Below are 27,780 nucleotides of genomic sequence, written 5' to 3' on the forward strand. Positions count from 1 at the left end.
AAATAACATTTTAACTAGACTTGTGAAATAATAAAGGTGATGCCATGCAAATGTCTCTGGCGAGGAGACACTTTGGGAAGGCCCTGTCAGAAGATGACTTCTAGGAATGGGCAGCTTCCTTGGGGGAGATACCTTGCAGAACAGAAATTCTCTGGGCTCCGTGGTGAGGAAGTCGTGTCACTTTACAGTGGCTTAAGGTCTTTATGAAGATGTGCTTAATGGCCTGTGCTATTCTTCTGTGTCATGCAGGGGAACCAGATACTGGAATACTCATCTGGCCCAATGAAAGATGCCTTAAGGGGACCTGACATTTAGATTGCAATCCTGTGCCCACTTACATGGGCATAAACCCTATGGAACACAATAGGGCTTACTTCTGAGTAAAAAAGTGTTTAGGATTACGACAAAATTTTTTTTTTTTAGACAGATTGCACAAAATCACTTTGAGGTATTATGCTGTGCATTGTTCATATTTTCCCATAGTATGGCTGGGATCACTCCGTCCACAAAAGGAAGCGGCTGCCCCCAGTTAAGAGGTCACTGGTGTGCTACCTGAAAGGAAGAGAGGTACGGCTGCAGAATGAGTCCAGCTACCACCGAGTGTTGCACGGATATGCAGCCCAGCAACTGCCCAGTCTTCTGAAGGAAAGAGAATTTCACCTTGGGACTCTTAATAAAGTGTTTGCATCTCAGTGGCTGAATCACCGGCAAGTGGTGTGTGGGACAAAATGCAACACTGTAAGTGCAAATCTCCCTTAACTTCCTTCAGCCGATCTCCTCTTGAATGTTGTGCAGCTATAAACAGTAGTTGGGAAAATACAGACAAAGCAGAGAGTGTAAGTGATATTTCCTCTGCATCATCTTGATGTTGGTTGCATTTGCATGCCAGCATTGGTTTTTGCCCTGTGGGGGACACACTATTGCAACTACTCCTGGGGAGGGAGCACAGGCTTTGCAGGCACAAAAAGCAATTAAAAGGATCAGGTAACAGGACTGCACCAGACCTTTGCCTGAGGCCTTGGAAAGCTGCTCTCAGAGAAGACAGTGCTGGGCTAGATGGACCAACAGTCTCATTTGGGATAAGGTAACTTCATATTTGTGTTTGTGGAAGTTGTCTGTATACTAGGTGCATACAGCACACTTTTGGGGTCACCTCACTGTGTTGTGTGAGCTGCTGATTTCAAACTTAGGTACTTTTAAATATTATTTTTTCAAAATAATGCTTCTGTTAGGAGTTTTAAATATCCTTTATGTTCAATACATTTTATAAAATTCCTTCACTGCAATTAGTTGTTTGGTAATGAGAGAGCTGGTTTTAATCCTAGATCAATTTGAGATTTATGTTTCAGTGGGAAGGTAAGAGAAAGATGGCAAATGCTTTGTTCCCTGGTATTTAATATTGGAACTAATGAAATAGTGACATTATGCTGATGTGATACTGGAACAGACTTCTTAATTAAAGAGTGCAAGGCCTGAATAGTATTGGAGTAGCTGATTTGATTTCCATGGTTGGTTTTGGCTCAGTGTTGTGTCTGGGTTTGTTTGTTTTTTGCTAATGTAAGTGAATTGTATTAACTGTTCTGAGCTTTATAAATGGGTGAAAATGGTACATGGCAGTTTTTGATTCAATTTCATTTATGTCAGTAACAAATTGCAGGAAGACCTGCTATAGGTCCTGGTTTGGGGTAGGGATGTGCATGAGCCTGTTTGGAGGCCTTTCGGCTGGTTCAAAGGCAGTGGGGGGGTGTACTTTGAAGGGTGGGGGAGGGTGCTCTTACCCCTCCCGCCACATTTCCCCCGCTGGCGCTGCACTTTAAAGGCATACCTCCCTGCCGCCCCATCGCCTTGTTGGACCAGAAGTGACTGGAAGTACCCGGCGCACACATCGGGTACTTCCTGTCCAATGAGGCAGCAGGTCAGCAGGGAGGTACACTGCTGCCCCTCTGGACCCCTTTAAAGTGCAGCGCTGGCAGGGGAAATGTGGGTGGGGTATTCTCCCAACCACCAGTTCCATGCACATCCTTAGTTTGGGGTACCAGAGGTATACATTTGACATCATGGACTGTGATCTCTCTAGACAGGAGTCATGTCACATTGGTGTACAACATCTGACATGCTTGTGCTGAGCACATATAGTAAACAGTAAGCAGATGGACCCAGAGTTTACTGCATTAAAATTCTGCAGTTCAAAATGCTGACAGCCTTTTTTCTATGAACAGAACAAACCCAGTAAGCTAGGCAGCAGCTGAGCTAATAAACTGTGTCTGTCAGGCATACTTATATGATGTGTCCACAGCAGGGCTCGCCAGTTATCTGAAACCATGGTACGCACACTTAGTTAGTAGTCTTACACACTTAGTTAGTAGTAGTAGTAGCACACTAGGTTAGTAGTCTTACACACTTAGGTTAGTACTCTTGCCTTTGCAAGAGAGCAATAGAGAAGATGGTTTGGGACTGATGGAATGCTGGTGCTGATACTCCAAAACTGTCAAACTAAGATAATTGCTGTGTGGCAGGAAAGCCAGAGTGGTGCTGATGAATCTTTAATATCGAGGCTAGTTTGGTGTTTAAGAAATGTTTTTGGCTACCTTTTTATTTTCTTTGTGGAATATGGGCTGGTAGCATGTGCAACTAGGGCAGCTGGATCTCTAGATGCCATTTCTAGTCTTGCCTAGCTTTTCATCTGCTGCCATGTGCGATGGTTGATTCTTCCTCTGAAAAGGAAATTGGAAGTTGGACTTGTCAGAAATTTGCTGGATGGTGTTGGTGTTTGTGTTAGGAGTTGTATTCAATATTTTTCTCCCTGATCCTGGCTGTGCAGTCAACTAGGGACCTTGCTAATGGGTTTATGTTTTGCTTTTCCACAAAAATACATTGCCCTCTTATATTTGGGTGTAATCTTGAAAGAGAGTCTGTCTGTTGTTACAGACCAGGCAATTGGTTTAAGGTATTTGGTCAAATGGTTGCCTTGGCTTTTAATCAGTAAATCAGTTGGGACTAGTATCCATGTCTTTTAGGAAATAAGGTTTTCTTGGCTAAGTGTGGAAACCATTTAATATTTTCAAACTGAACTAGAATGCATAGTCTGAATCCAAAGACTTCAGCAGGATCTTTACTACAAGACTGGAAACAACTTTGATGTTGGTGCTGAGGAGTCGAACATCTTTGGGTGGCTGGGTGAACAGGGGCCTGAGAACTTTCAAGTTCTGGTTACTCTTCTTTCCTAAGGCAACAGTGGACAGCACGTCCATTTGGATCTACTGGTAGATCTTTGGGTGGTCTGCTGTAGCTCAGCAAGAATTCTAACTCCCAGATGCTTAACAAAAACAAGTTGTTCTGGTAAGAATTAATCTGCCTGCTTTCCTTGCACTGTCCCTACAACTGGACTAATTTTGGTCCAAATCAGTTAAGCAGTTCACAAGTTAGCCCACTTGCACCTCAAAAGTTCATGCTTCCGCCATTTTGAATTGGGGTGGATGACATCATAAACTATGCAGTTGAGGTGTCCCTATATGTCCCTACAACTGTACCAAATTTGTTTCAAATCGGTTCCCACTTGCATCTCAAACAGCGGATGCCAGACTAGACTCCCTACAGGCCTCATCCAGAGCCATAGCTTCTGATATGGCCATTCACTGCTCATGTGGCTAAAACTGGTATGTGGATACTGAATTAAACATGAACTTGGCTTCTCTCCCCTTTAAGAGGAGCAAGTTATTCAGGGAGTCCTTAGAGCCAGTCCTGGTCAAAACCCGCGACATGAAAACTGCCATGCACTCCAGTCATAGGGAGATGCACAAGACCTTCTGCCCTAACCAGCCCTCCTTGTGCCCTTTCAGGAGCATCCCCACCCCCTGGTCTAGGAACAGTTGTTTTTGCTCATCCGGCCACCCCCAATGGGCAGAACCAGATTTAGAACTGCGTCCCATCAGTAGCCCCTCCTCTCCACCCTCAGACCAAACTGCAAGCAAAACTGACTGTCCTCCCATAGGAAGCAAGCCAGAGCACTCTTAATTCCAGCTGGGCCAGCTCTGGTACAGATGTGTGAGTTATCAATACACTGAGCCATGGCTACTCCTTAGATGTACAGGACTTCCCATTCTTCATTCATCTCTCCAGTCTCCCAGAACCCAAACATCTTTTTTAAGAATCGGGCTGTTTAGCGCCAGATTCCGATTTGGGCAATTGAACCCATACAGTCAACAGAGTTATGTCAAGGCATCTATTCTTTTTTGTTCTTGGTGCCCAAGAGAGATGGAACATGGAGAGCAATTCTAGATCTAAAACGCCTCAGCCACTTCATTTGCAAGCGCAAGTTTGGCATGGAGGCGATAGTCCTGGTTGACTTACTCACCTCAGTAGACCTTTTGGAAGCCTATCTCCATATCCCAATCCTTCCAGCTCATAGGAAGTTATTGAGATTATGTTAACATCAAAGCCACTTCCAATACAGGGCTCTCACATTGAGACATTTGGTCTTTCATCTGTGACCAGAGACTTCAAGATCATGCCCTAGTGGCACACATGAGTCCAGGGCCTGCGCATCTATGCATATCTAGATGATAATTTTAATCTGTTCACCCTTGCACCCCCAGGTGGTGAAGGATGTTCACCAGACATCACACATCCTATTTCCCACGACTTCATTGTCAACAAGAACAAGAACCACCTTTCACTGACACAAACTCTCTAGCATCTAGGCGCATGGTTTAACGTGCTCTGTGCAGCCATTTCTCTTTCTCCAGAACAGAGGGACAAGATTGACAGCCTTCTAGCCCCACTTCTGCAGAGCACCTCTGCAGACCCCATAACACTATCCCAGGCTCTAGGCTCCACGATTGCCTGCATAGAGTGAATGCCCTGGGCCCATTGGCACACAGGCCCCCTCCAGTGGTTCTTTCTTTCAGTCCCAGATCATGATATGTGCTCACAAGGCAGCCCACCTTCCCACTCCCATCCAAATGTGTCTATGTTGATGGACCTCTCCAGCCATTGCAAGGGGTCTTTATTTCAGAGAACCACACCCCCCCTCCCCTTGTAGTGGTCACCTCAGAAGCCAATCTCCTGGCCTAGGGGGCCCACTGCATCAAAGAGGTCACCCAAGAGAGGTGGAACTGGTTGGAGTGCCATCACAGCATCAGTTGGTTGGAGCTGAGCACAGTTGGACTGGCCCTGATTCAATTTCAAACCTTCATACTCTGCAGCACAACCGGCATCTAGACCAACTGGCTCAGCCAATAGACCATAGACCCAGCAGAGTGGCATCTGCACCCCAACGCTTTCTAGCTCCTCATACGCCACCTGGGGTTTCCCCTAATCGACCTTTTTGCCTCTCCAGCCAGTCACAAACTTTGTCTGATTCTTCACCAAGTAGCAGTCTACCCTGGCAGAGGACACAGATGCATTCATGTCCCCCGGGCCTTCCTAGTATGCCTTCCCTTCTGTAACCCTCATTGCCAAGGTGCTGGCAAAGAACTAATCCTAGTTAGCCCACACTAGTCCAGGAGACAGTGGTTCTCTGTCGTCCTAGCCCTCTCCATAACCAGACCCTTGCTCCTCCCCAGCGGGCCAGGCCTTCTATTCCAAGGCTCCCTGTTGCACTTGTACTGACTGCAGCTCTACACCTGGAGGTTGAATACTCCCTTCTAGTTAAGAAGGGGTTACTCCAGGGCTGTCCAGGATGCTATACTAGCCTCACACCAGCTTACCACCAATCACATTTACCAGCCACCTGGTAGATCTTCCTACGCTGAGTAAGGAGAAAGCATATGATCCCCCTCTCTGCCAAAGTCTCACAGGGCCTAGCCTTTTAACATCACCACTACTCCACATGCAGCACCTTTACCTCGGCAGCCTTCTCCGTACATGCTGAACTGGCCAAAATTTGTAGGGCACAGTGTTCTCTCTAATTTTTTTCATCTGTGTGCGGCTTGAGTTTTGTTCTGGGCGGTACCATCAAGGCAATGTGTGTGCACCTGCGTTCGGAGTGGGGCCCTCCTGATTCAACCTGAACGGGATCTAAAATTAACTGAGTGGACATGAAAAACCTTTTGTGCGTGTGTGCACACACACATCTTAGAGAGAACACTGGTAGGGCAACCACCTGGTCATCTATTTTATCCTTTATTAAACACTATGAAATAAACACAATCTGCTCAAGCTGCTTTTGGGCAAACAATGCTCCATCAGGTAGTAGCGGTCTGATCCGCTCCCCACCCCTGACACATAACAGCCCTGCTGGATCAGGCCCGAGGCCCATCTAGTCCAGCATCCTGTTTCACACAGTGGCCCACCAGATGCCGCTGGAAGCCACAGGCAGGAGTTGAGGGTGTGACCTCTCTCCTGCCATTACTCCCCTGCAACTGGGACTCAAAGGCATCCTGCCTTTGAGGCTGGAGGTGGCCCACAGCCCTCCGACTGGTAGCTATTGATAGACCTCTCCTCCAAGAAGTTATCCAAACCCCTCTTAAAGCCATCCAGGTTGTTGGCTGTCACCACATCCTGTGGCAGAAAGTTCCACAAGTGGATCACGCGTTGTGTGAAAAAGTACTTCCGTTTGTTGGTCCTAGACCTCCTGGCAATCAGTTTCATGGAGTAACCCCTGGTTCTAGTGTTCTGAGAGGGGGAAAAATTTCTCTCTCTCCACTTTCTCCACACCATGCATGATTTTATAGACCTCTATCATGTCTCCCTGCAGTTGTCTTTTTTCTAAACTAAAAAGCCCCAGGTCTTGTAGTCTTGCCTCATAAGAAAGGTGCTCTAGGCCCCTGATCAACTTGGTTGCCCTCTTCTGTACCTTTTCCAGTTCTATAATGTCCTTTTTAAGATGTGGTGACCAGAATTGTTCGCAGTACTCCAAGTGTGGTCGCACCATAGTTTTGTATAAGGGCATATTAGCCGTTTTATTTTCAATCCCCTTCCTAATGATCCCTAGCATGGAATTGGACACATTACCACTCTGGCATGCCCCATTGTAATGAATGACCTCCTGCAGGAAAGAAATGCTGGAGTTGTCATCAGGGTGGATAAAAATCAATGGTTAAAAAAATAATCAAAAAATTGAATTTTTAAATTCATATTTTTTAAATTTAAATTGGATTTTTAAAATGCTCTTTAAAGAAAACATCTATCTAAAGATAGTTTTCTATTTAAGATACATTATAGTCCAAAGGTTATTCATCATGAAATAAGGCTTAGTTTTTAATTATGTAGCAAGAGGCATATGCAATGTGACATTTTTTGGTAAATGAATTCCATTAATCCATTCACAACGTCATGCTTTTCCAGAGGTTTCTGTAAGATTATTTTGGGCAATTTTTCTATCTAGAAGAGGACAAAAAATGAAACCATCTGCTTGTAAATTAAGATTATACCAGCAAGAATGAGTCTATGTAAAAAACCTTGATTTAAATCTAGTCTTACTGACTAGTGATTTAAATCGTGATTTAAATTGATTTGCTTTAAATCAAATCCACTCTGGTTGTCATTAAGGTTTTTTTCTACACAGTGTGTGGAGGTTATTCGGCCCACCTGTGGATCATTCAGAAACCACAAATAGGTATAAATCAGTGGGCCACTTGGCCACTCTCTGCTTCTATGCTATCTATAATCTGTCTCCTGAAGCTGTAACAGTTATGGAGCTGCAACAGTTAGACACGGGGATCCTGCTAGATATCCCTATCCAGTTAGACATGGGAAATTCTCTGCCACAAGATGTGGTGACAGCCAAAAACCTGGATGGCTTTAAGAGGGGTTTGGATTACTTCATGGAGGAGAGGTCTATCAGTGTCTACTAGTCGAAGGGCTATAGGCCACCTCCAGCCTCCAAGGCAGGATGCCTCTGAGCACCAGTTGCAGGGGAGTAACAGCAGGTGAGAGGGCACGCCCTCAACTCCTGCCTGTAGGCTTCCAGCAGCATCTGATGGGCCACTGTGTGAAGTAGGATGCTGATGGCGTTGGACCTGATCCAGCAGGGCTGTTCCTATGGTTCCTGCTGGATAAGGAGGTAAGGGTAACTTCCTGCTCTCCGGATCAATTTACCTGAGAACCAACTTGTCTACTGGAGCAAGTGGTGGAAATAACCTGTTGCAATGAATTGACTGTACACTGTGTAGAAAGAACCATTCACAGTAAGTCAGTTACTTTCTTAACCTGAGGTCCATGGAAAAAGTTGTGCTTATTTAACTTGCTTCCTGGTGAGCCAGGATGAAGTTCTTGAAAAATAACTGTCCTGAATATGTATCTTCCCCCCGCCCCCTCTAAATTTTCCTGGAGCCTTATGAAAATGGGATGGGGGTCCATGGGTAATATTTAGCGATCTGGGTGATCTGTAGATGCAAAAAGGTTAAGCAGCCCTTGTTTAACTGAATCTGATTTTAATGTATGATCCCCAAATACTATAGTTTGCATTTTATTTATGACCCCATTCAACTTTCTGGTATGCTTTTTAAAAATCAGAAATGAGTGGTTTGTTCTGAACTGGATTCTAGGCAACATTCTTTGCTTCCTTGAAATGACTTGTTTGGTACTTGGATTTTAAGCTTGTGGCAAGGCTTGGCTTCCTGGCTTGCTTAAACATATTCCTGCAAACTCCATTTTGGCCCCATGTCCATCTCTTGAGGATTGGGAATGTAATCCCTGGCCTGATACTGTGCTAGAACCAGCTGGTGTACTGTGAAGCATTGAGGGGTTTGGTTTTACTTCCGGGATGTAGAATGAAATGGACTTCTGATGTGTGCTGCAGAACTGGATTTGGATGCCTGTTCAGCAAAGACCCCAGAGGTGTCCTTTGGCAAGCCATTATGTCTCACAGCCTGAGCTTGAGAGGTATTAAAATGTAAGTTTCTTGCCCCTTTCAGCACTTGGGTTGCACAAGAAAACTATGTGGGGCACAGAGGGTGCTTTTGTTCTGCAATATCTTCCTCTCAGCATCTGAGGTAGGCTGGTGTTTGCCCCTTGGCAACTTAGCTAATGTCTTGCATGGCCTATGTCTTGATTCTCTGTGGTACAAATGGCATCTCCTAAATTCCCTTTGAATATTCTGCAATGCAGACATGCATGTGGAAAAACAGCTTTTCTAGCTTTGAGTCTCCCAGTGGCATTTTGGTAAAGATTGACAAAGTGACTGCTCCCTCATGCTTTCATAACAGGGATGGCTGCCTTGCCATCTGCTAAGAGGTTTTAAAAGCTATTATTTGCATGCTGTGGTTCCTGCCAAATATTACATTTTTAAGGGTGCTTATTGGTGTTTGAATAGTCTCACAATGGAAATTGCACTTTCAATGGACTATGTGCCCTGGGCAGAGGTGGGCCATGCCTGTCCCCAAAGATTCTTGGGGTGGGGGTGGGTGGTGGCAGCTGATGGCCTCTTCTTAGACTTCTGATCATTCCAGTCCTTAGAAATGAATTTCTAGCTCTGATGTGAAGCAGCATCTCTGGAAAGCATCATGGTCATGCCTCATGGAGCCATTATCATTTGATTATATGTTGTGGTGTTTAAAGAGAGCCCCAATTATTTGGCTTCCTGCTTGTCCTGTTTGTAGTGTTCCAATAGAGTGAAGCAGGCGTCTGTTTTGTAGGCTCTTCCTTAGCAGAGCAAGAGAAAAGGCAGCTGAACAGGATAGATCTGTGTGAGGACAGCAGTGCTGGAAGTGTCAAACGTGGCTAGCTGTGCTGCATTGCTGAATATTTCAGCTTCCCCAGTTCCTGCCAAACACTCAAAAGGTCCCCATCCTTATAACTGGGTTCTTGCCTTGGAGGGCACCCAGGACATGCACTTCGCCTTGGAGTTACACTGGAGATGGCCTCGGGAAAGGTGAGAACTGATGCAGGAGCACAATGGCAGAACTTCCAAGCTTATAGCAAAAATTGCTTCCGGGCTCCCACAGAGCCAGTATGTCTGTGTTCAGAATGACTGTGTGTGAGATCAGTGAAAGGATTATGCTAAAAGAGCATTCCCATAGTTTGCAGTCACATGGCAGATATCTAAATCTTTATACTAATTGGCAGATGTGTACATTGGTCCTGTACTAACTTCATTTATTTCACCCATCCCAAGAGTTTAAATTCCACAAATGTGGTCCAGTGATTAGACCTGAACATATCTTCAGTTCCCTGCTTTGGCACAGCTTGTAGTATTGCTCTGGAAAAATGTGCCTTGATATTATCATGCATGTAAAACTACAGTTTTTATTTATTTTATGTATTCATTCATTCATTCAGTTTATAATCCACCCTTCCTAAAGTGGCTCAGGGCAGTTTACATTAATATTAAAAAGCACATGATAAAACAAAAATTATTTTTAAAAAAAATTTAAACCGGATTAAAGCTCATGAAAATTAAAACTAGGATATCATTAAAATGATAGCAGATGCCATCTAACGGCTTTATTTTGAATGTTTTAACTGATTTTGTTAGCCATCCTGTGCTCGTTGTTAACATTGTTAACAAAGAAGGCTGAAGAAGGCTTTTTATGATATTTAAAAAATCATAGTTTTATGATACTAAAGCATTTTGCATGGTAGTACAGTTAATGTACGTTAAGGGCTGACAAAATCCCTGGAGGTTGGTTTTACAGGCACCTAAACATTATATGCTGTTGCCTTGGATCTTTTCATCCTGGTGCCTAGGAAAAGAGAATGTTTCTCCAACTCCCTGTGTTGTAAATAGAGGCTGAGGGTGCTATTTGCTATGCCTGACATTGGGCTTTTATCAGTTCTTGGCTCTCCAGATGGCTTATAGAGAGCTGTTGTTTTATTAACCAGTGGGCTAGACTAGACATGAGGCTTGAATAAACTTGAGGGTGTTGCATGGCGGAAGGGGCCATAGGTCTGCATGCAGAAGGTCCCAGGACCAATCACCAGCATCTCCAGATGGGCCCTTTTGCTCTGGCCTTTGCCTGTCTGGAACCTTGAGGAGCTGCTGCCAGTTGGGGTGACCAGTACTAAGCCAGATGAACCAGTGGTCTGGTTTAGTATATGGGAGTGTCCTACATTCATCAAGTATGTGTAGAAAGATCAACTCAGTTGCTCCCTTACACTTATAGAACTTACTTCTGCTTTCCATTTGGGTCAACATTTTCTGGCTAGAGACTTGACTTTCGGATGGTTGGAACTGAGGGGTTTTGTATTTGCATACCCTCTAGAAGTCTGTCAAAATCCAAGTCTATGTGCCTTTCAGATAAGTTGTTAACACTTATCTGAGCCAGCTTTTAACACCTACTACAGCTAAAATTAACAGCAAGAATTAAGCAGATGTAGGGCTTTTTAAAAGTGCATTTTTGTATAATATATAAAATGGTACCTTTGCCTAGGTTAACTGAACATCCTTGTGACTTTGGTCATGGAGTATCATCTGGCTCTGTAAAGGGGCAGATCTGTCAATATCAAACATAGTACAAAGGTTGTTGTCAGAGTACCTCTGAGACCTCAAGCAATGCAAATGACAACTTAATAGCCTCTTATAATATCATGCCTGTTCGTTAAAGAAAGTGTGTGTGAGAGAATATAGTTCTATGGGTTTTGAAAAAAACATGCAGGAGTTTGTATTTGTGACTAATTTGCCTCCCTGGATAATGCTGAAGACTGTGCTTGGGTTACTCTGAAGGACCTAGTAAGGCTATGGAAAGCTGTCAGTCATTTATACTACATTGTTTCTATGCATGCGAGGAATCATCAGTATTTAATATGGATGAAATCCTTTTTATTTGTTTCTAGAGATCCACCTGAAAATGAATTACCTGAATTGGATGATGCACAAAAACCTACAATAGTACTGTAAATAACTGGAAGTTATGGTCACTATATTTTGACATTGCAAATGGTGGGGAGAGAGATGTGTATCAACAAGGGCTACCCTTTCTTGGGTAACTTGTCTGATTTATAGTGGCCTCTGATTCAATGATGTGTTCCCTCTAACAGGAATTCCCAGATGTTATTGACTACAACTCCCAAAATCCCCAAGCAAAAGCCATTGCAGTGGGGATTCTGGGAGTTGTAGTCAACAACATCTGTGAATCCCTGTTTGAGGGAACACACGTTCCCTCACCTGCTTAATGTGAGAAGGTCTATCCATATCTCCATGCTGAATTGTGGTGTGTCTGATTATCTCATTAGTAGAAACTTTACTACAACTCAGACATGTATGTGCTAAAGGGGTACATCCGGGCTGTCTGAAATGTCTTGCTTGATCACCAGCAATAACTCCAGCATGCTCTCCTGACAGCCAAGAGTTTTGCACAACTAGAAGGGGAAATTACACATTCAGCACACCAATGAATTGCAGAAGTGACCTTGCTGTGTACCTATACAAACTAATTCCTTACTGCTGGCAATGCCACTGGTTGCCCACAGTGCTATTTTGACTACCTTCACTGACACCTACCCCTGTTATTAAAATGTCTGAGCTCATCACCTGACACCCCGATAGCAAATGATACGTAGAGGATTTGCCCTCTCCCCACCCAACTCTTGATAGTACTGCTGTTGCATTGTTGTTGTTGTTTTTTTAAAATATATTTTTATTCAAGTTTCACAACACAAAAGGACAAACACAACTTATACAAACATTCACGAAGACATACGATTGTTGATGCTGATGTGTTTGAAAAAACAAAACTCCTCTGGTCAAAGCTTACTCTGTGTGTGTTCAGCCTGATGAAGGAGCCATATAGATTTGTGTTTGCAACCTTCTGACATGAGTGTTTGGTTTCTTCCTCTCTTTCAGTTATTCGTGGTTGATGTCCAGACTGGTCAGATTACCAAGATTCCCATTCTGAAGGACCGGGAGCCGGACATGGTAAACCAGCAGGGCTGCGGGATTCACGCCATTGAGCTGAACCCTTCAAGGACTCTCTTGGCCACAGGAGGTGACAACCCAAACAGCCTTGCGATTTATCGTCTGCCTACTCTTGACCCTGTTTGTGTGGGAGATGTAAGTTACCTTGCATAGCAGATGGTCTTTAGGTTGCTGCTGTTGACTGTGGTGGTTTCTTATTGAACTGGAATCATTATTGTTTTCAAGCCTAGTGGGCAGTTGAAGCACAGTGGTCTTGGCCAAGGTTGCCAGAACCTAAGGGGTATACTCGTGGGTCAAATGGGCCGTAAGCCAGAATTTGGCTTATAAAAAGCCAAATCTGGCCACTCAGGTCTTGGCTGACTACCTATCTACTTGATTGCAACCCTCTAGTGTAAGAATACAAGAATGACCTTTCTTTTGGGCTTTTCTGGATGCTGATTAAACCAGAGACAGCCTCTAAAGACAGCCTCTGGTAAGGCAGCTGCCTAAGGCAGTGGATTGCAGGGCGGGGTGGCAGCATGCACTCCTGCCATGGCTTAGCCATGCTGTCACACCTGGGCCTGGCTAGTTCTGCCACTACCTGTATGTGGGGTGGTGACAGCTGAGCACACCTGCTTGCACCGGTCGCCCTGCCCTGGCTCCTGAAAAGGCAGAATGCTGGGGAGCAGGGCGGCAGGAAATGTGGAGTGTCAGCAGTTCCTGCTGCTGCATGCCCTGCTTTTTTCAGTTTCAAAAGGTGGGGTGGGACAAGCGGGAGGAGGAAGAATGGCAGTGACTGCCATCACCACCACCCGGTAAGAGGAGATGGGGTGGGGGAGGAAGGGGGACATGGTGCGCTCAGTGCACTGCAGCTAGGGAGGGAGAGAGAGAAAGCTGTGTGGCACTTTGTCTCCTGTTGGAGATCTTGGTCTGGGTGTATTTAGAGGAAATTACTGATCATACTTGTTGAAATAAAACAGAACAAACATAGATGCATTTGATGCTTAAGCAGATACGTGAAACCTTTTTTATTTTCTTTCTTTAGGATGGCCACAAAGACTGGATATTTTCTATTGCATGGATCAGTGATACCATGGCTGTTTCTGGTAAAACTTAAACTTCTCTTTTATGGCTTTCCTTTTGTAATGAGGTGTGACATCTGACAGACTTTTAGTTTCTCTTATAAAATTCCTGAAGTTGCAAAGAAGTATTCGAACTTGTCTTGACTATTCTTTTTCCCTCTTTCTTTCCCCCCAACCCTATCACTTCCAGAATGGAAGCATGGCTGCGAAGGGATTAGAAATCTTTAACATCACAGTATTTGTGGCAAGCTACAATTCACAGAATTCTGTGCAGAAGAGATTGACTTTTAAGTTGATTTGATTTAAATAGTCAAGAGGAAAGACTGGTGGACATCCAGACTAATGTGCATGTTGGAAAAAAATATATACACAATGGGGGAAGGATGATTTTTGCTGACTTCCTCTTTCCTTTGCAGCTGCTTGTGTTTCCTGAAAATATGCCCCAGTGGCCTTGCAGTATTTTTGGAAAACCCTGTGTGTGGACTGCAGAGGGCAAGAAAGATCTGCAAAAATTGCTCCTCTGTTACAATGTGTACAACATGAGCCTGGATTTCAGCCAATGATTTAAATGACATTTTCTATTTTGTAATTAATGTATTTTCCAACAAACTGTGCAGCCTTTAGCCCAGTTTATTTGAAAAAGATAAGATTCCATTTTTATTTATTTTATTATTATTATTACCTTTATATCCCGCTCTTCCTCTGAGGAGCTCAGAGCGGCGTACATTGTTATTTTTATCCTCACAACAACCCTGTGCGGTAGGTTAGGCTGAGAGATACATGACTGGCCCAGATTCACCCAGTGAGTTTCATGGTTGAATGGGGATTTGAACTCAGGTCTTCCCGGTCCTCCTCATTTCAGAAAGTATAATTGTGTGCCTTGTGTGATTCTTGGATTTCTTTCTAAGCCAGCTTTTTTTTTTAAGGCACTTGAACTTTTTAAAAGGAAAAAATCTTTATTTTGATCCACTCCGGTTCCTTGGTGAAAATCCATGGCAATCAAACTGGTGTGAAACCCATGGAATTTTCTAATGGAGATATAGCTTTTACTGGGTTTAAAGCTATGTTTGCACTAGCAGACTGCAGTATTTTTGCCATGGAAACTGCTCCTGTACCATGACTGGTTCCGAGTAGTATTTAATTGGCAAAGGTTACATAACTAGTGCAAGCTCCTCTCAGAACTAGATCCCATCTCCAGCTGAGCACCTGAAGCAAACAGCCACAGTCCTTTGGGAGCATCTCCAGTACAAGCTCCAAGGAAATGGATGGGAGCTGTGGAATAACACAGTGCTCACTCACAGGTCTCTTCTAGGGATGTGCACAGCACCAGGCAGGGGTGAACATGAGAACATAAGATGGGTGGTTCGATGGCTGGGTATGTGTGTGCTGCTTAAGAGCAGGGGAGGGTGCACTTAACCCTCCCTCTGCTCTTCCCCCACTGGCACTCCTTTTTTCCAAAGTTAATCAGGGTGGTAGTGTACCTCCCTGCTGCCCTGTTGACTGGATACAACCGGCAGTATCCGACATGCATGCGCCTGTGCCTCCCAACTGATTCTCCCTGACTGACTCTGCACTATTGGCCTCATCCACATCAGAAATATTTTGAGCTAATGTTTGGATCTGATAAAAGGAAGCAGTAGAAGTGCAGTCAGAAATAGTGAACATAGGCCTGGCTTTGAATAAGCCGTATTCTAAATTGGAGGTTCCTAACAGAGCATGGAGGGAAGCAGTGTTCCCTCTAACAGGGATTCCCAGATATTGTTGATGACACCTCCCATAATCCCCAGCCAAAGGCCATTGCAGCTGAGGATGCTGGAAGTTGTAGTGAACAACCTCTGGAAATCCCTGTTAGAGGGAACAGCGGAGGGGAGACATATTTATCTCCCCAGATAAATACTTCACATACTTCCCAGCCGCAGTGGAAGTGCACAGGTAAGGAGAGCACTGCTAATTAATATTGTCTGGGGTCATGGAAGTAGTTTATTTAGGAAATTGATCAGGGAGGTAGATTGAGACGCACATGCCTTGCTGATAGCTACATACAGGAAGAGGGGAGGAAGGAAGTCTCTCTCTCTCTCCAGGTGATAGAATGAAACCTGAGGCGAACAAAGGGGAAGTAGAGTAGAGAAAGTGTGGTCAGAGAGAGGATTCCCTTGCTCACTATCTACCCCTAATGCCCCTAGTGGTCAGTAGGGTTGCTGGTGCTAAGAGTCGATGCCATCAGAAGCTGTGTCTCCAACACGACCTGTGGTACTCCAGACGTTGCTGAACCACAACTCCCATTATCCCTAGCTACAATTTATTGTGTCTGGGGATGATGGGAGTTGTAGTTCAGCAACATCTGGAGTACCACTGGCTGGGAACCCCTCTTCTAAATGATCTGAAGGCAAAAAAGGCTGAAAGTAGCACAGTAAAGGTGTGATTCAGTACAAACCCAGCTTGCCATACAGTTGACAGTTTCGTGTTTTATGCGGAGGTGGGGTGTTTCACCAAAGTAAGCTGCATCTTGTGCCAAGAATACCTAGATACTGCATTCCTAATAGATGGGTATCATATTTCATGTGTATTTTGTGGCTTCCAAGATCCAGCTGTTCATATTGTTTGAAATCAGGATAGCCAACCTGAATCTCTTCAGCAGTCGATTGCGGCTGAGGATGATGGGAGTTGGAGTCCAACCACAGCTGGAGAGCCTCAGGTTGGCCAGCCCTGTTCTGATAGTTCTTAGTTATCTATAAAGACCACAAAAATGAGGTTTTAGAGAAGAAAATGTGACTTTCTCAGTTTGGCGTCTATTGTGTCCCATAACATATGGATGTGCTAAAAGGGCACTGGCTGGCTGGTTGGCCCAGGGCCTTCCTCACCACCTCATTGCCCAAAGGCTGGAGCAGAGTTTGAGCCCAGCAGCCTTCTTGTGCCTCCACGACACTCTTGCACTAGTCATGAGCCATGACTCACGTTGCACTTCCCTAGGAATTGGGATTATGCTGTGTTACAGTCAAGCTGAGTGAGCTGCAGGGCGGCACCAGCATGGTTCAGCATAGCAGAACTGGCTGGACTTTGTCCTGTCATAATAAAACCATTGGAGGAGTGCCAGGAAGTTACTACATAGCATCCCTTTGTTTACAGCCCTCTGTAGAGACCCTAACTTTATTGTGTGCTGTGTTAGCATCATTCTTCTGAGGTGCTGTATTTACACAGTTTCATAGGGTGTTAATTGGTGTTAAATAAACTGAATTGCAGTAGTGTTGTGGGGGGACCGTTGCCAAAGAATGAAATTCTTACAAGGAAAAACTGAACTTTTGACTGTGTACAATTTGTGTTCTGTGTTCAGCTGACAGAATTTGCACTCTCATTAAAAATACAGGCACTCCTCAACTTACAAACACCCGGCTTCCAAACGGCCTATACCTACAAACAAAGCTCCATAACACATTAAATTAATCAAGTCACCAATTTACAAATGCAACACGCATATACAAACAAGTCCCACAGGAATTATATGAACATCCAACTTACAAGCAAACTTTTGGGACACAACACGTTAGTAAACTGGGGACTCCTTGTAGTGGCTATTCCACTCCCTTGCTTGCTTTGAACATGCTTTTCTTCCTGTTCGTTTCACATGCAGCACCACAAGAGTTGTTGCCAGCAGGAGGCAGCAACAGGTTGTACTACTTGACTTGTCCTTCCTTCCCAGGAGCATGTTCTTTCTCAGTTAGGGAGTCTGGCAAGGAGTGATTATGCATGTTTAACAAATTCTGGGGGGATGCTGTCTGTGCAGGTTCCCGAGATGGTTCTATGGGTCTCTGGGAAGTGACAGATGAAGTCCTAGCAAAGAGTGATGCAAGACGCAACTTGTCTAGAGTCCCAGTCTATGCTCACATAACCCACAGGGCTCTGAAGGACATTCCCAAGGAGAATACCAATCCAGACAACTGCAAGGTCCGAGCTCTTGCCTTCAACAACAAGAACAAGGTCAGTCTGATTAATGGGAGCCCCAAGGTATAAAATAGGAACTTCCTTCTTGCTGATGCTGGAATCGTAGTCAGATGGGGATTGCCTGAGAGAAAATCTCTTTCCTTTTACCTTTTCAGTTCTCTTCATGGGTAGCAAGCTTTGCCATAAAGCAAAAAACTGCTTAGCAAATGGTACAAAAAACAAGATATAAAAGGCCTGGATGCATATTCCATCTAATGCCAGAATGATGGTACCAGGTTTGCCTCCCTGACAAGAGTAGCAGGGGCAGGGCCTTTTCAACTGTAGTACCCCATCCTGGGGAACTAGCCACCTGGCTTCTGAAGGTAGGGCGACCTGCAGAAAGGCATCCATGGCATATCTTAATAACTTAACAAGCTTGCCTACAGCAGAGGGTCCCTAAGATGGTTCAGTTCCAAACCACTGATGGCTTTAAAGGTTAAAAGGAGTGCCTTGAATTATTGTTCATGGTCCGTTAAGAATTTGTAGAGTCTGCTGAAAGCTCAGGAATTTAAAATGGTGTATTTGCGCCTTCCAAGAATTGACATGAGGTGCAAATCCTAAAAAGCCCTGTTCCGTTCACTCTTGGTTTTCTGCTTAGTCACTCTTGAACTCCTCCTAGCATCTTAGTATGCCTCAAAATGCAGTCTCTGTTAGAAACAAAACCAAACATATTTCTTTAGGTGCTGCAGATTAAGGAAATAAAAAAGAACTAGCTTTACCCACGCAGAGCATCTGCGTGCTAGTACTGTGCCGTTTTCGGGCCATTTCAGGCCTCGGAATGGACGGAAAGGGCCCGACCTGGCATTTGGGAGGATGGTGGGCCCGAGGAAGAAGCTCTCACCACCATCTCCACCCAGATGGCAGAGACAGTGGTGAGAGCTCCTTCCTCAGGCCCGCAGATGCCAGGTTGGGCTGTTTTGGGGGCATTTTGGAGGCAGACGGCCCATGGGAGGAGCCCTCGCTGCCATCTCCATCACCACATCGCCACAGCCCTCACCGCCATCTCCGCCACCATCCTGACCACTGTCTCTGCCACCATCTCCGCTGCAGCTTCGTTCACTTGGCAGCTCCAGCATACCACGCATGCGCGTGCTACGTACTGTCTAAGCCATAGATAGATAGATGCGGGGGGAAATTGTGCCATGCTTGTCTGTCTCTACTGCAGAATCTGGAGTTGTGATGGAATGGAAGCAGATTGTCTTGCAATTACTTGCAACTGACATATACAACATATTATTTATTTATTCGATTTTTATACTGTCCTTCCAAAATAGCTCAGGGCTGTTTACAATTAAAAACAAAACCATTAAAACTAATAACAGTTAAAACAGAAATATAAACAATATAAAACATCAATTAACCATTAACACATCATAAAAACAAACAATCCGAACAATTAAAAACCCTGAAAAGCAGGTTACAGCATTAAAACAGTTAAAACTAATTAAAAACCCTGGAAGGCCAGGCCAAACAGATAGGTTTTAAGGGCTCTCGTGAAGGTCAATAAAGAATTCAGAGTGTGGATTTCTGCCGGGCGTGCATTCCACAGCACAGAAGCAGCTATAGAGAAGGCCCCCCTCTGAGTCGGCACCAGACAAACCGGTGGTAACTGGAGACGGACCTCCTCAGATGATGTTAACGTGCAGTGGGAATCATATAGAAGAAGGCGCTCTCTAAGATAACTTGGACCCAAGCCATTCAGTGCTTTAAAGGTAATAACCAGCACTTTTTATTTTGCCTGGAAATATATTGGCAGCCAGTGCAGCTGTTTTAAGACAGGCAAAATGTGGTCTATCCGGGTTGCCCCAGAGACCAATCTGGCTGCCGCATTTTGAACTAACTGAAGTTTCCAGACTACGTACAAAGGCAGCCTCACGTAGAGCACATTGCAGTAGTCAAGCTGGGAGGTTACCTGGTGCACCACTGTTTTGAGGTCATCCTTTTCAATGAATGGACGCAGCTGTCTAATAAGCCAAAGCTGATAGAAAGCACTCCTGGCCATGGCCTCCACCTGATATACCAGGCTGAGGCCTGGGTCCAGGAGTACTCCCAAGCTGCGCACCTGCTCCTTCGGCTGTAACTCCATCCAGCACAGGAAATTCTAACACACCCCTATTCTAAGCCTCCACAATGAGCACCTCCATCTTGCTTGGATTCAGCTTCAATTTGTTCTCCCTCGTCCAGCCCATTACTCCCTGTAGGAAAGCATTTAGAGAATGAGTGCCATTTCCTGAAGATGAAAAGGAGAAGTAGATTTGAGTGTCATCAGCATACTGATAACATCCAGCACCAAATCTCCTGATAATCTCAGCCAGTGGTTTCATGTGGATATTAAAAAGCATTGGTGAAAGAATGGAGCCCTGAGGGACTCAATATAACAGCTCCTGTTTTGAGGAGCAACTGTGACTAAGCTCCACCATCTGGAATCTACTCGAGAGATAGGAGCAGAACCACTGCAAGGCAGTGCCCCCTATCCCCATCTCCCCCAGGTGGCGATCCAGAAGGATACCATGGTTGATGGTATCAAATGCCACCAAGAGATCCAGAAGAACCAGCAGAGTCACACTCCCTCTGTCGATTCCCTGGTAAAGGTCATCCATCAGGCCAACCAAGGCTGCCTCAACCCCATAGCCAGCTCTAAAGCCAGTTTGAAATTGCTTCCCTTGTCTTGCTTCCTTTGTTTAATTTAAATGGCTTACCAGAAGCCCAATTAAAAACCGTTCTTTAAGGTTTGTTAAATCTTTTTTTGCTTCTTTAGAACAATCCTGTAAGGTAAGTCAGTATTGTGCCTGGGGTGCAGATGAGCAGACAAAGGCTGAGCAGATAGTCACTTGCCTAAGGCTATGAGTGCATGGCAAAGGAGACATTTTTGTTGGCAACTTGTGGGAGTGGTTTGTCTCTTAGTGTGGCTAAATTTTGAATCCTGAAAGGAGACTTGCTATTCTGCATGGATGCTTTTTTGAATGACAAGTAGGCAGTAAAACTCTCTTCTGTTCTAGGAACTGGGAGCAGTGTCCCTGGATGGCTACTTCCATCTCTGGAAAGCAGAATGCATGCTGTCAAAGGTAACATTGTTCATTTGCTAACTAGCAGGGGTTTAATCTTCCAGATGAGATTGCCAGCTGTTCAGGAGTGTGGACTTGGGAGATCGTGTCAGAATCCACAGTAAGGACAGGTGTGGAGAGTAAATTCTCTCAAAGGTTTTGAAAGGGGCTGGTTCATATGTGATAAACTGTTTGGACTCTAGTGGTTTGTCTGAATCCTGTACAGGGCAGTTGGGGGATCTGTGCTATCTGTTGATTCTGCAGAACTGGTTTCCTGAAGCCAGTGTGGGGAAACTGGGGGACCAGGGAGAGAGAAGACACCTCTTTTATCAACAGGTGAAACATGTAGTTCCAGATTAGTGCAATTATAGGATACTGGTTTATATTTAATACTCTATAGCATTTTAAAGTGCTAATGCACATCCTCTTGTATATGCCAGTATTATAATAAAAGCAAGGTTAGGGTTTGTAGGGGCTCTTGATAAACAAGCACTAGTGGAATAACATTTTGAGGCTGTGTTCTAAGGGTGAGTTGATGCTTCACTTTGGAGGGCGTGAGGAATGTGCTGTATAATTCAGTTTCTTGAACCTACATGCTTGGCAGGTGTGTAAAACTGGCTCACCCTCTGGGCAAATGGGATATTTACACAGCTGTTAAAAGCACCCGAGTTCCTTGTGCTTCTGTTACTGGGAGAGCGGCAGGCGGCAGTGAGACTCAGTGGATATGGTGCTTTCCTGTTGGAAGGCCCACAATCAACTATGTGCTCAGTCTTATTGCTTCTTGGACAAGTAGTTCTTGTCTCTTCTTTCTCCTCTGCCACAGTAGCCATAGATCACAAGTCTGACATTAGAATGCAATTTGTAAAGCACTTTGTGCGGGAAAGAAGTGCAGTTAATAAGTAAAACTGGTGCCGTTGCTGCTGCCTTCCCCAATACTACTCCTGGCCCATGACTGCCTTGCCCAGGCCAGCAATTTGAAAATAGTGCCAGGTTACTGTGACCCAGAAAAATGGCTGCATTAGTGGTGGGGAGAAAAATAGCCAAGAGATTATGCTGGCAGGAAGGCTAGAGGTGGGCATGTGCCTTCATTTCAGAGTAGTCAGAAACCTAGGTTCTGGGCTTCTTGGGGGGAAAGTGGGATATAAAATGTAAAAAATAAGATAAATAAAAAATAGTTGAGCAGTGATAACTGATAATGAAGTTGGTGCCCTACCAAGAGGGCTTGGTTGGAAATAAGCCAAATTGAAGGCAAGAGAGCAGACCACAGGCACCAGTTTGAGATCAGCAACATCTCAAACAAGGGCTACAAAGCTATCTTCGAAGTTATTCTTCTCTTCTCCTTGACGCTTTTTCCTCTTACACTTTTCCAGTTTTACTAGATTTGAAATATCGTGTGTGGTGCTGTCTTAATTATGTGTCACTTTTATGCACTGCCTTTCCTGGACTGTCTGCATTGATGCTCTCAGAAGCAACGTCCATCTTCTGGCAGTTGGCTAATCGCCTTCATGGCTTTTATAGTTCACTTGGGCCAAGGGGTTCTTTTTCTTTCCTGAAAAAGCATTCATGTTCCACTACAGATCAGCGAATAGCTCAGTGCTGAGCCTTAAGTGGAATTTCCTTGAATTGTGCTTCAAGAGACTTCTGTTCACTCTCCTCTCCAGTGATTCTCACAAGGGTCATTTTCCTCTCTCCATTTCCCCCCCCAGCTGCTGTCAACAAAGTTACCATACTGCCGGGAGAATGTTTGTCTGGCCTATGGTCAGGAGTGGTCTATCTATGCAGTTGGCTCTCAGGCACATGTCTCTTTTCTGGATCCAAGGCAACCTTCCCACAACGTTAAATCCGTCTGTTCCAGGGAGCGAGGCAGCGGTAAGGACTCCTTATGATAAACTCCTCTGTTGTTGAGGAGGATGCATCTGCACAGAGGTTATTAAAGGGCTTGGTTATTTAAGCCCTAATGCATCTGCACAGAGGTTATGAAAGGGCATTTGAAGCAGAGGTCCTGTGATATGTGTTGGTTGCCTTGTGGGCTGCCCACATGGCAGAAGGAGAGTAGCCAGGGGTCGCCACTGGCTGAGCAATCTGCTTCTTCTGGAGCGTCTGCTGTGATTTTTCCTCACGGCTGTGCTGATCTGCACACAATGCAGGAAGAGTGACAACGTGGGTTGGCTTGTTTAGAACTACTTGCTGTTAGCATGGGGAGGCTGGACTCCCTGTTATAGTCTGTCTTCTGTGTAGCTCTTTGAGTGTTCAGTTGAAGGTTGTCTGGAAAGCTGGAGATGTATATAAAACTTACAACCCCCTGCGCCCCCCCCCCGCCTCCATTCCAAGAGAGATGTAAGCTGCCTCTGTCTCCAAGCTACAACCTGAAAAATCTTTTGAAACTGGATTGAACTTGAACATGTTGGGTCATGATATACATAGGTGTTAATGTGTTCATAAGACCCATTCAGTACACTAGAAATATCTGAAAATAACCGAATAGAAGAAGGGACCATCTCCTTGCCAGAAGCAGGAGTTCTGTGCAAATACAGTTACTTCTTTGAAGAAGCTAAATTTCTTCATGTCAAGTGATGGACGCCCTTAAACATACAGCTGGCAGTGATGCTAAGAACAGCTTCAGTTCATCATCCAACCTCAGTGATTCAGCCACCTAATCCACCTACATACTTGCATCACTTGCCCTTAAAAGCTTTCAGTGCTGGAGACCACTATGCACCTAGGCAATGTGTTCCAGTACTCCTCCAGGCTTGACAGGGGGTTGTCCTACATCTCAGTCAAGCAAGTAGGAGGCAAAAATCCAGGCTGCTACTCCAAGAAAAAAGACAACTGTGGAGAGGCATGATAGAGGTCAATATAGAAGCCCAGCAGAGAGGGAAGGGAGAGTCCATCTATCTCCCACCCAGTGCTACCTGGAGTGAGAGACCAGGTGGGTGCTGGGGTTCCTTCTGCTGTTGCCTGCCTGCTTTTGCTTCCCCTGTGGGGCTGTAGCCTCAGGTTAACATCTGTGGAAAGTGTGGGCAGGACTGGGACCAGCCCCTGAGTGACTCAGCTGTTCCTTGGGTCACCTGCTCAGTTTTGGCTTTATAGGAAGGTTCCTTGTGGCGGTGGGCCCGCCACTGGCAGGGTTGCCCCTTTGGGGGAGTCACTTCGGGGGAGAACAAGGGCAAGGGCTAGAGGGCTTCTGTTTAATTAATTTTAAGCTGTTTTAGACTTGGGTTGAAATTGCTGTAATGTGTTTGGGTTCATCTGAAGATGGGGGGACGGGGTGCTTTCGTTGACTATGGGGCAGCCATCCCGGTGGTGGTGGGGAACAGAAGAAGTAATGTTGGCAGGTCAGCGGGGCGTTCCAGGGGAAGGGTAGTCAGAAATTTAATAGCAGTCTCCCCTTCCGGCTGCCCTGCCAGCTCTTTGACCTCAGGGAGCACTGCCAACAACCCACATAGCTTTTCCCTGCTCCTCTGTAATGCCAGGTCGGTCCAAAATAAATCTGAACTCATCCATGATTTGATCATGGATGAAGGGGCCGACCTATTATGTATTACCAAGACTTGGTTGGGGGAGGCTAGTGGTCCAGTTTGGTCCCAGCTTCTCCCTCCAGGATATTCTGTAGAGGAGCAGGTGAGGAGACGTGGGCGGGGAGGTGGGGTGACTGAGGTCTATAAGGATAACATCTCCCTTACCAGGGTCCCTGTCAGGGTATCGGACCATATTTGTAAGTTATAACTAGCACTTGAGTTTGGGGACCAGGGATAGATTGGGACTTCTGTTGGTGTACCGATCTCCCCGCTGCCCAACGGAATCCCTTACTGAGCTCACGGACTTGGTTGTGGAACTCGCGTTGGAGTCTCCCAGACTCTTGGTGCTGGGGGACTTCAGTGTTCATTTCGGGACCAATCTGTCCAGGGCAGCTCAGGATTTCATAGCAGCCATGACAACTATGGGCCTGTCCCAAGTGGTCTCTGGACCGACGCATATTGCAGGTCACACGCTTGATTTGGTCTTTTATTCTGATCAGGGTGGTGTTCCGTGGGTGGGGACTCCTGTGATTTCCCCATTTTCATGGACGGACCACCATCTGGTTAAGGTTGGACTTACAACCACTTCCCACCTAAGCAGGGGCAAGGGGCCTATTAGAATGGTCCGCCCGAAGAGGTTATTGGATCCTGTAAGATTCCAAGAAGCCTTGGAGGGATTTAATGTTGTCTTTGTTAGTGCTCCTGTTGATGCCCTGGTTGAGAATTGGAACAACTTGCTCACCAGGGCAGTAGACACGATTGCTCCCAAGTGTCCCCTCCTACCCACTTCAGAGTTGGCCCCTTGGTATACAGAAGATCCACGGGGGCTGAAACGGCAAGGTAGGCAACTGGAGCACAAGTGGAGGAAGACTCGACTCAAATCTGACAGATAGCGACATAGAGCACATCTAAAGATCTATGCTCAGGCAATACGTGTGGCAAAGAGGCGATTCTTTTCTGCCCGTATTGCCTCTGCAAATTCACGTCCAGCTGAGTTGTTCAGGGTTGTGAGGGGATTAGTATCTGCCCCCACCCCCGAACCAGAATTTGGAGTCATCAGTTACCCGCTGTGATGTGTTTAAAGAGTTTTTCACAGATAAAATCTCTCTGATTCGGGCCAACCTAGATGGAGACTCCACAATTAATTTGATGTCTGAGCTGGAGGTGCCAAACGACCCCTCTTATGTGATTCGACTGGATCTGTTTCAGTTTGTGACTCCTGAGGATGTTGAATAGCTGCTCGGACCGGTGAGGCCTACCACTTGTTCTCTTGACCCTTGTCCAACATGGCTTGTTCGATCTAGCAGGGAGGTTGTTGTAAACAGCCTGGTAGATATCATAAATGCTTCTCTGAGGGAGGGCAGGATGCCTCCTTGTCTTAAGGAGGCAATCATTAGACCTCTTCTAAAGAAGCCTGCATTAGATCCCTCGGAGTTGAGCAATTATAGGCCTGTTTCCAACCTCCCATGGCTGGGCAAGGTAATTGAGAGGGTGGTGGCCTCTCAGCTCCAGTTGGTCCTGGAGGAAACTGATTATCTAGACCCATTTCAAACTGGTTTTCGGGCAGGCTATGGGGTTGAGACTGCCTTGGTCAGCCTGATGGATGATCTCCAACTGGCAATTAACAGAGGAAGTGTGACACTGTTGGTCCTTTTGAATCTCTCTGCAGCTTTTGATACTATTGACCATAGTATCCTTCTGGAAGGTCTAAGGGTGTTGGGGGTGGGAGGCACTGTTTTACAGTGGTTCCGCTCCTACCTCTCGGATAGATTCCAGATGGTGTCAATTGGAGACTGTTGCTCTTCAAAATCTGAGCTTAAGTATGGTGTCCCTCAAGGCTCCGTACTTTCTCCAATGCTTTTTAACATCTACATGAAACCGCTGGGAGAGATCATCAGGGGATTTGGAGCTGGGTGTGACCAGTATACTGCTCACACCCAGATCTACTTCTCCATGTCAACTTCTTCAGGAGTTGGCATATCCTCCCTAAATGCCTGCCTGGAAGCAGTAATGGGCTGGATGAGGGAGAATAAACTGAAGCTGAATCCAGATAAAATGGAGGTACTTATTGAGCAGGGTCAGAACTCTAGGAATGATTTTGTTCTGCCTGTTCTAGATGGGTCACACTTCCCCAAAAGGAACAGGTCTGCAGTCTGGGAGTACTTCTGGAATCACACTTCTCCCTGGTTTCTCAGGTTGAGGCGGTGGCCAGGGGTGCTTTCTATCAGCTCCGGCTGATAAGCCAGCTGCGCCCGTTTCTCGAGATCAATGACCTCAAAACAGTGTTACATTTGTTGGTGACCTCCAGATTTGACTTTTGTAATGCGCTCTATGTGGGGCTGCCATTGTACATAGTCTGGAATCTTCAGTTGGTTCAGAACGCAGCAGCCAGGTTGGTCTCTGGGTCATCTCGGAGAGACCATGTTATTCGTTTACTGATGGAGCTGCACTGGCTGCCAATAGGTTTCCAGACAAAATAAAAAGTGCTAGTTATAACTTACAAAGCCCTAAACAGCTTAGGTCCTGGGTATCTAAGAGAGCGTCTTCTTCGTTATGAGCCCACACTGCCCATTGAGGTCATCTGAGGAAGTCCGTCTCCAGTTACCGCCAACCTGTTTGGTGGCGACACAGAGACAAGCCTTCTCGGTCGCTGCCCCGAGATTGTGGAATGCGCTCCCTGCTGGGATGCAATCCTCCCCATCTCTGGCAATTTTCAAAAAACACCTGAAAACCCTTCTTTTCACCCAAGCTTTCTCGGCTTCCTGAATTGTGGGGGGTTTAATTTCTGGTTTATTTTAAAATTTAAAACCAGATTTCGGGGATTTTTATCACTGTAATTGTTTAATTGTTTTAAAATGTTTTTAAATTGTTAATTGTTATATTGTTTTTTAATTTGTTTTAGCTCTTCACTGTTTTAGTGGTGTGTTTTAATTGTAAACCGCCCTGAGCCATTTTGGAAGGGTTATGCCCAGTTCCTTTAATTAATGCAACACAATAATGCTAGCTGCTTTCTTGGTAGCGACATTCTACTGCAGTCTTGTCTTCAACTTGACAAATCAAATCAAATAAATAAATAAATAAAATGATGCATGGTGTAGAGAAAGTGGATAGAGAGAAATTCTTCTCCCTCTCGCATAACACTAGAACCAGGGGTCATCCCATGAAATGGATTGCCAGGAAATCTAGGAGCAACGAACAAACTTGTTCACACAACGCATAATCAACTTGTGGAATTCTCTGCTACGAGATGTGGTGACGGCCAACAACCTGGAAGGTTTTAAGAGGGGTTTGGGTAACTTCATGGAGGAGAGGTCTATCAGTGGCTACTAGTTAGAGGACTATAGGCCACCTCCAGCCTCAGAGGCAGGATGCCTCTTGAGTAC

The 27,780-nt window shown here is 45.3% G+C and overlaps 1 protein-coding gene across 4 annotated transcripts in view; it reads left to right on the plus strand.

The window, feature by feature from the left end:
- Positions 1-27,780, plus strand: part of DCAF12 (DDB1 and CUL4 associated factor 12) — a 45,598-nt gene that overhangs the window by 3,673 nt on the left and 14,145 nt on the right. For 2 of the 4 annotated variants that reach the window (XM_053299786.1, XM_053299787.1), the window contains exons 2-7: positions 484-738; positions 12,725-12,931; positions 13,821-13,881; positions 17,639-17,832; positions 20,835-20,900; positions 22,586-22,748. In XM_053299786.1, the coding sequence (XP_053155761.1) occupies positions 484-738; positions 12,725-12,931; positions 13,821-13,881; positions 17,639-17,832; positions 20,835-20,900; positions 22,586-22,748 (946 nt within the window). The remainder of the gene's footprint in view (positions 1-483; positions 739-12,724; positions 12,932-13,820; positions 13,882-17,638; positions 17,833-20,834; positions 20,901-22,585; positions 22,749-27,780) is intronic. The other 2 variants (XM_053299788.1, XM_053299789.1) reach the window with 1 other exon arrangement.

This window comes from Hemicordylus capensis, chromosome 2 (assembly GCF_027244095.1).
Source record: "Hemicordylus capensis ecotype Gifberg chromosome 2, rHemCap1.1.pri, whole genome shotgun sequence".
Lineage (NCBI taxonomy): Eukaryota > Metazoa > Chordata > Lepidosauria > Squamata > Cordylidae > Hemicordylus > Hemicordylus capensis.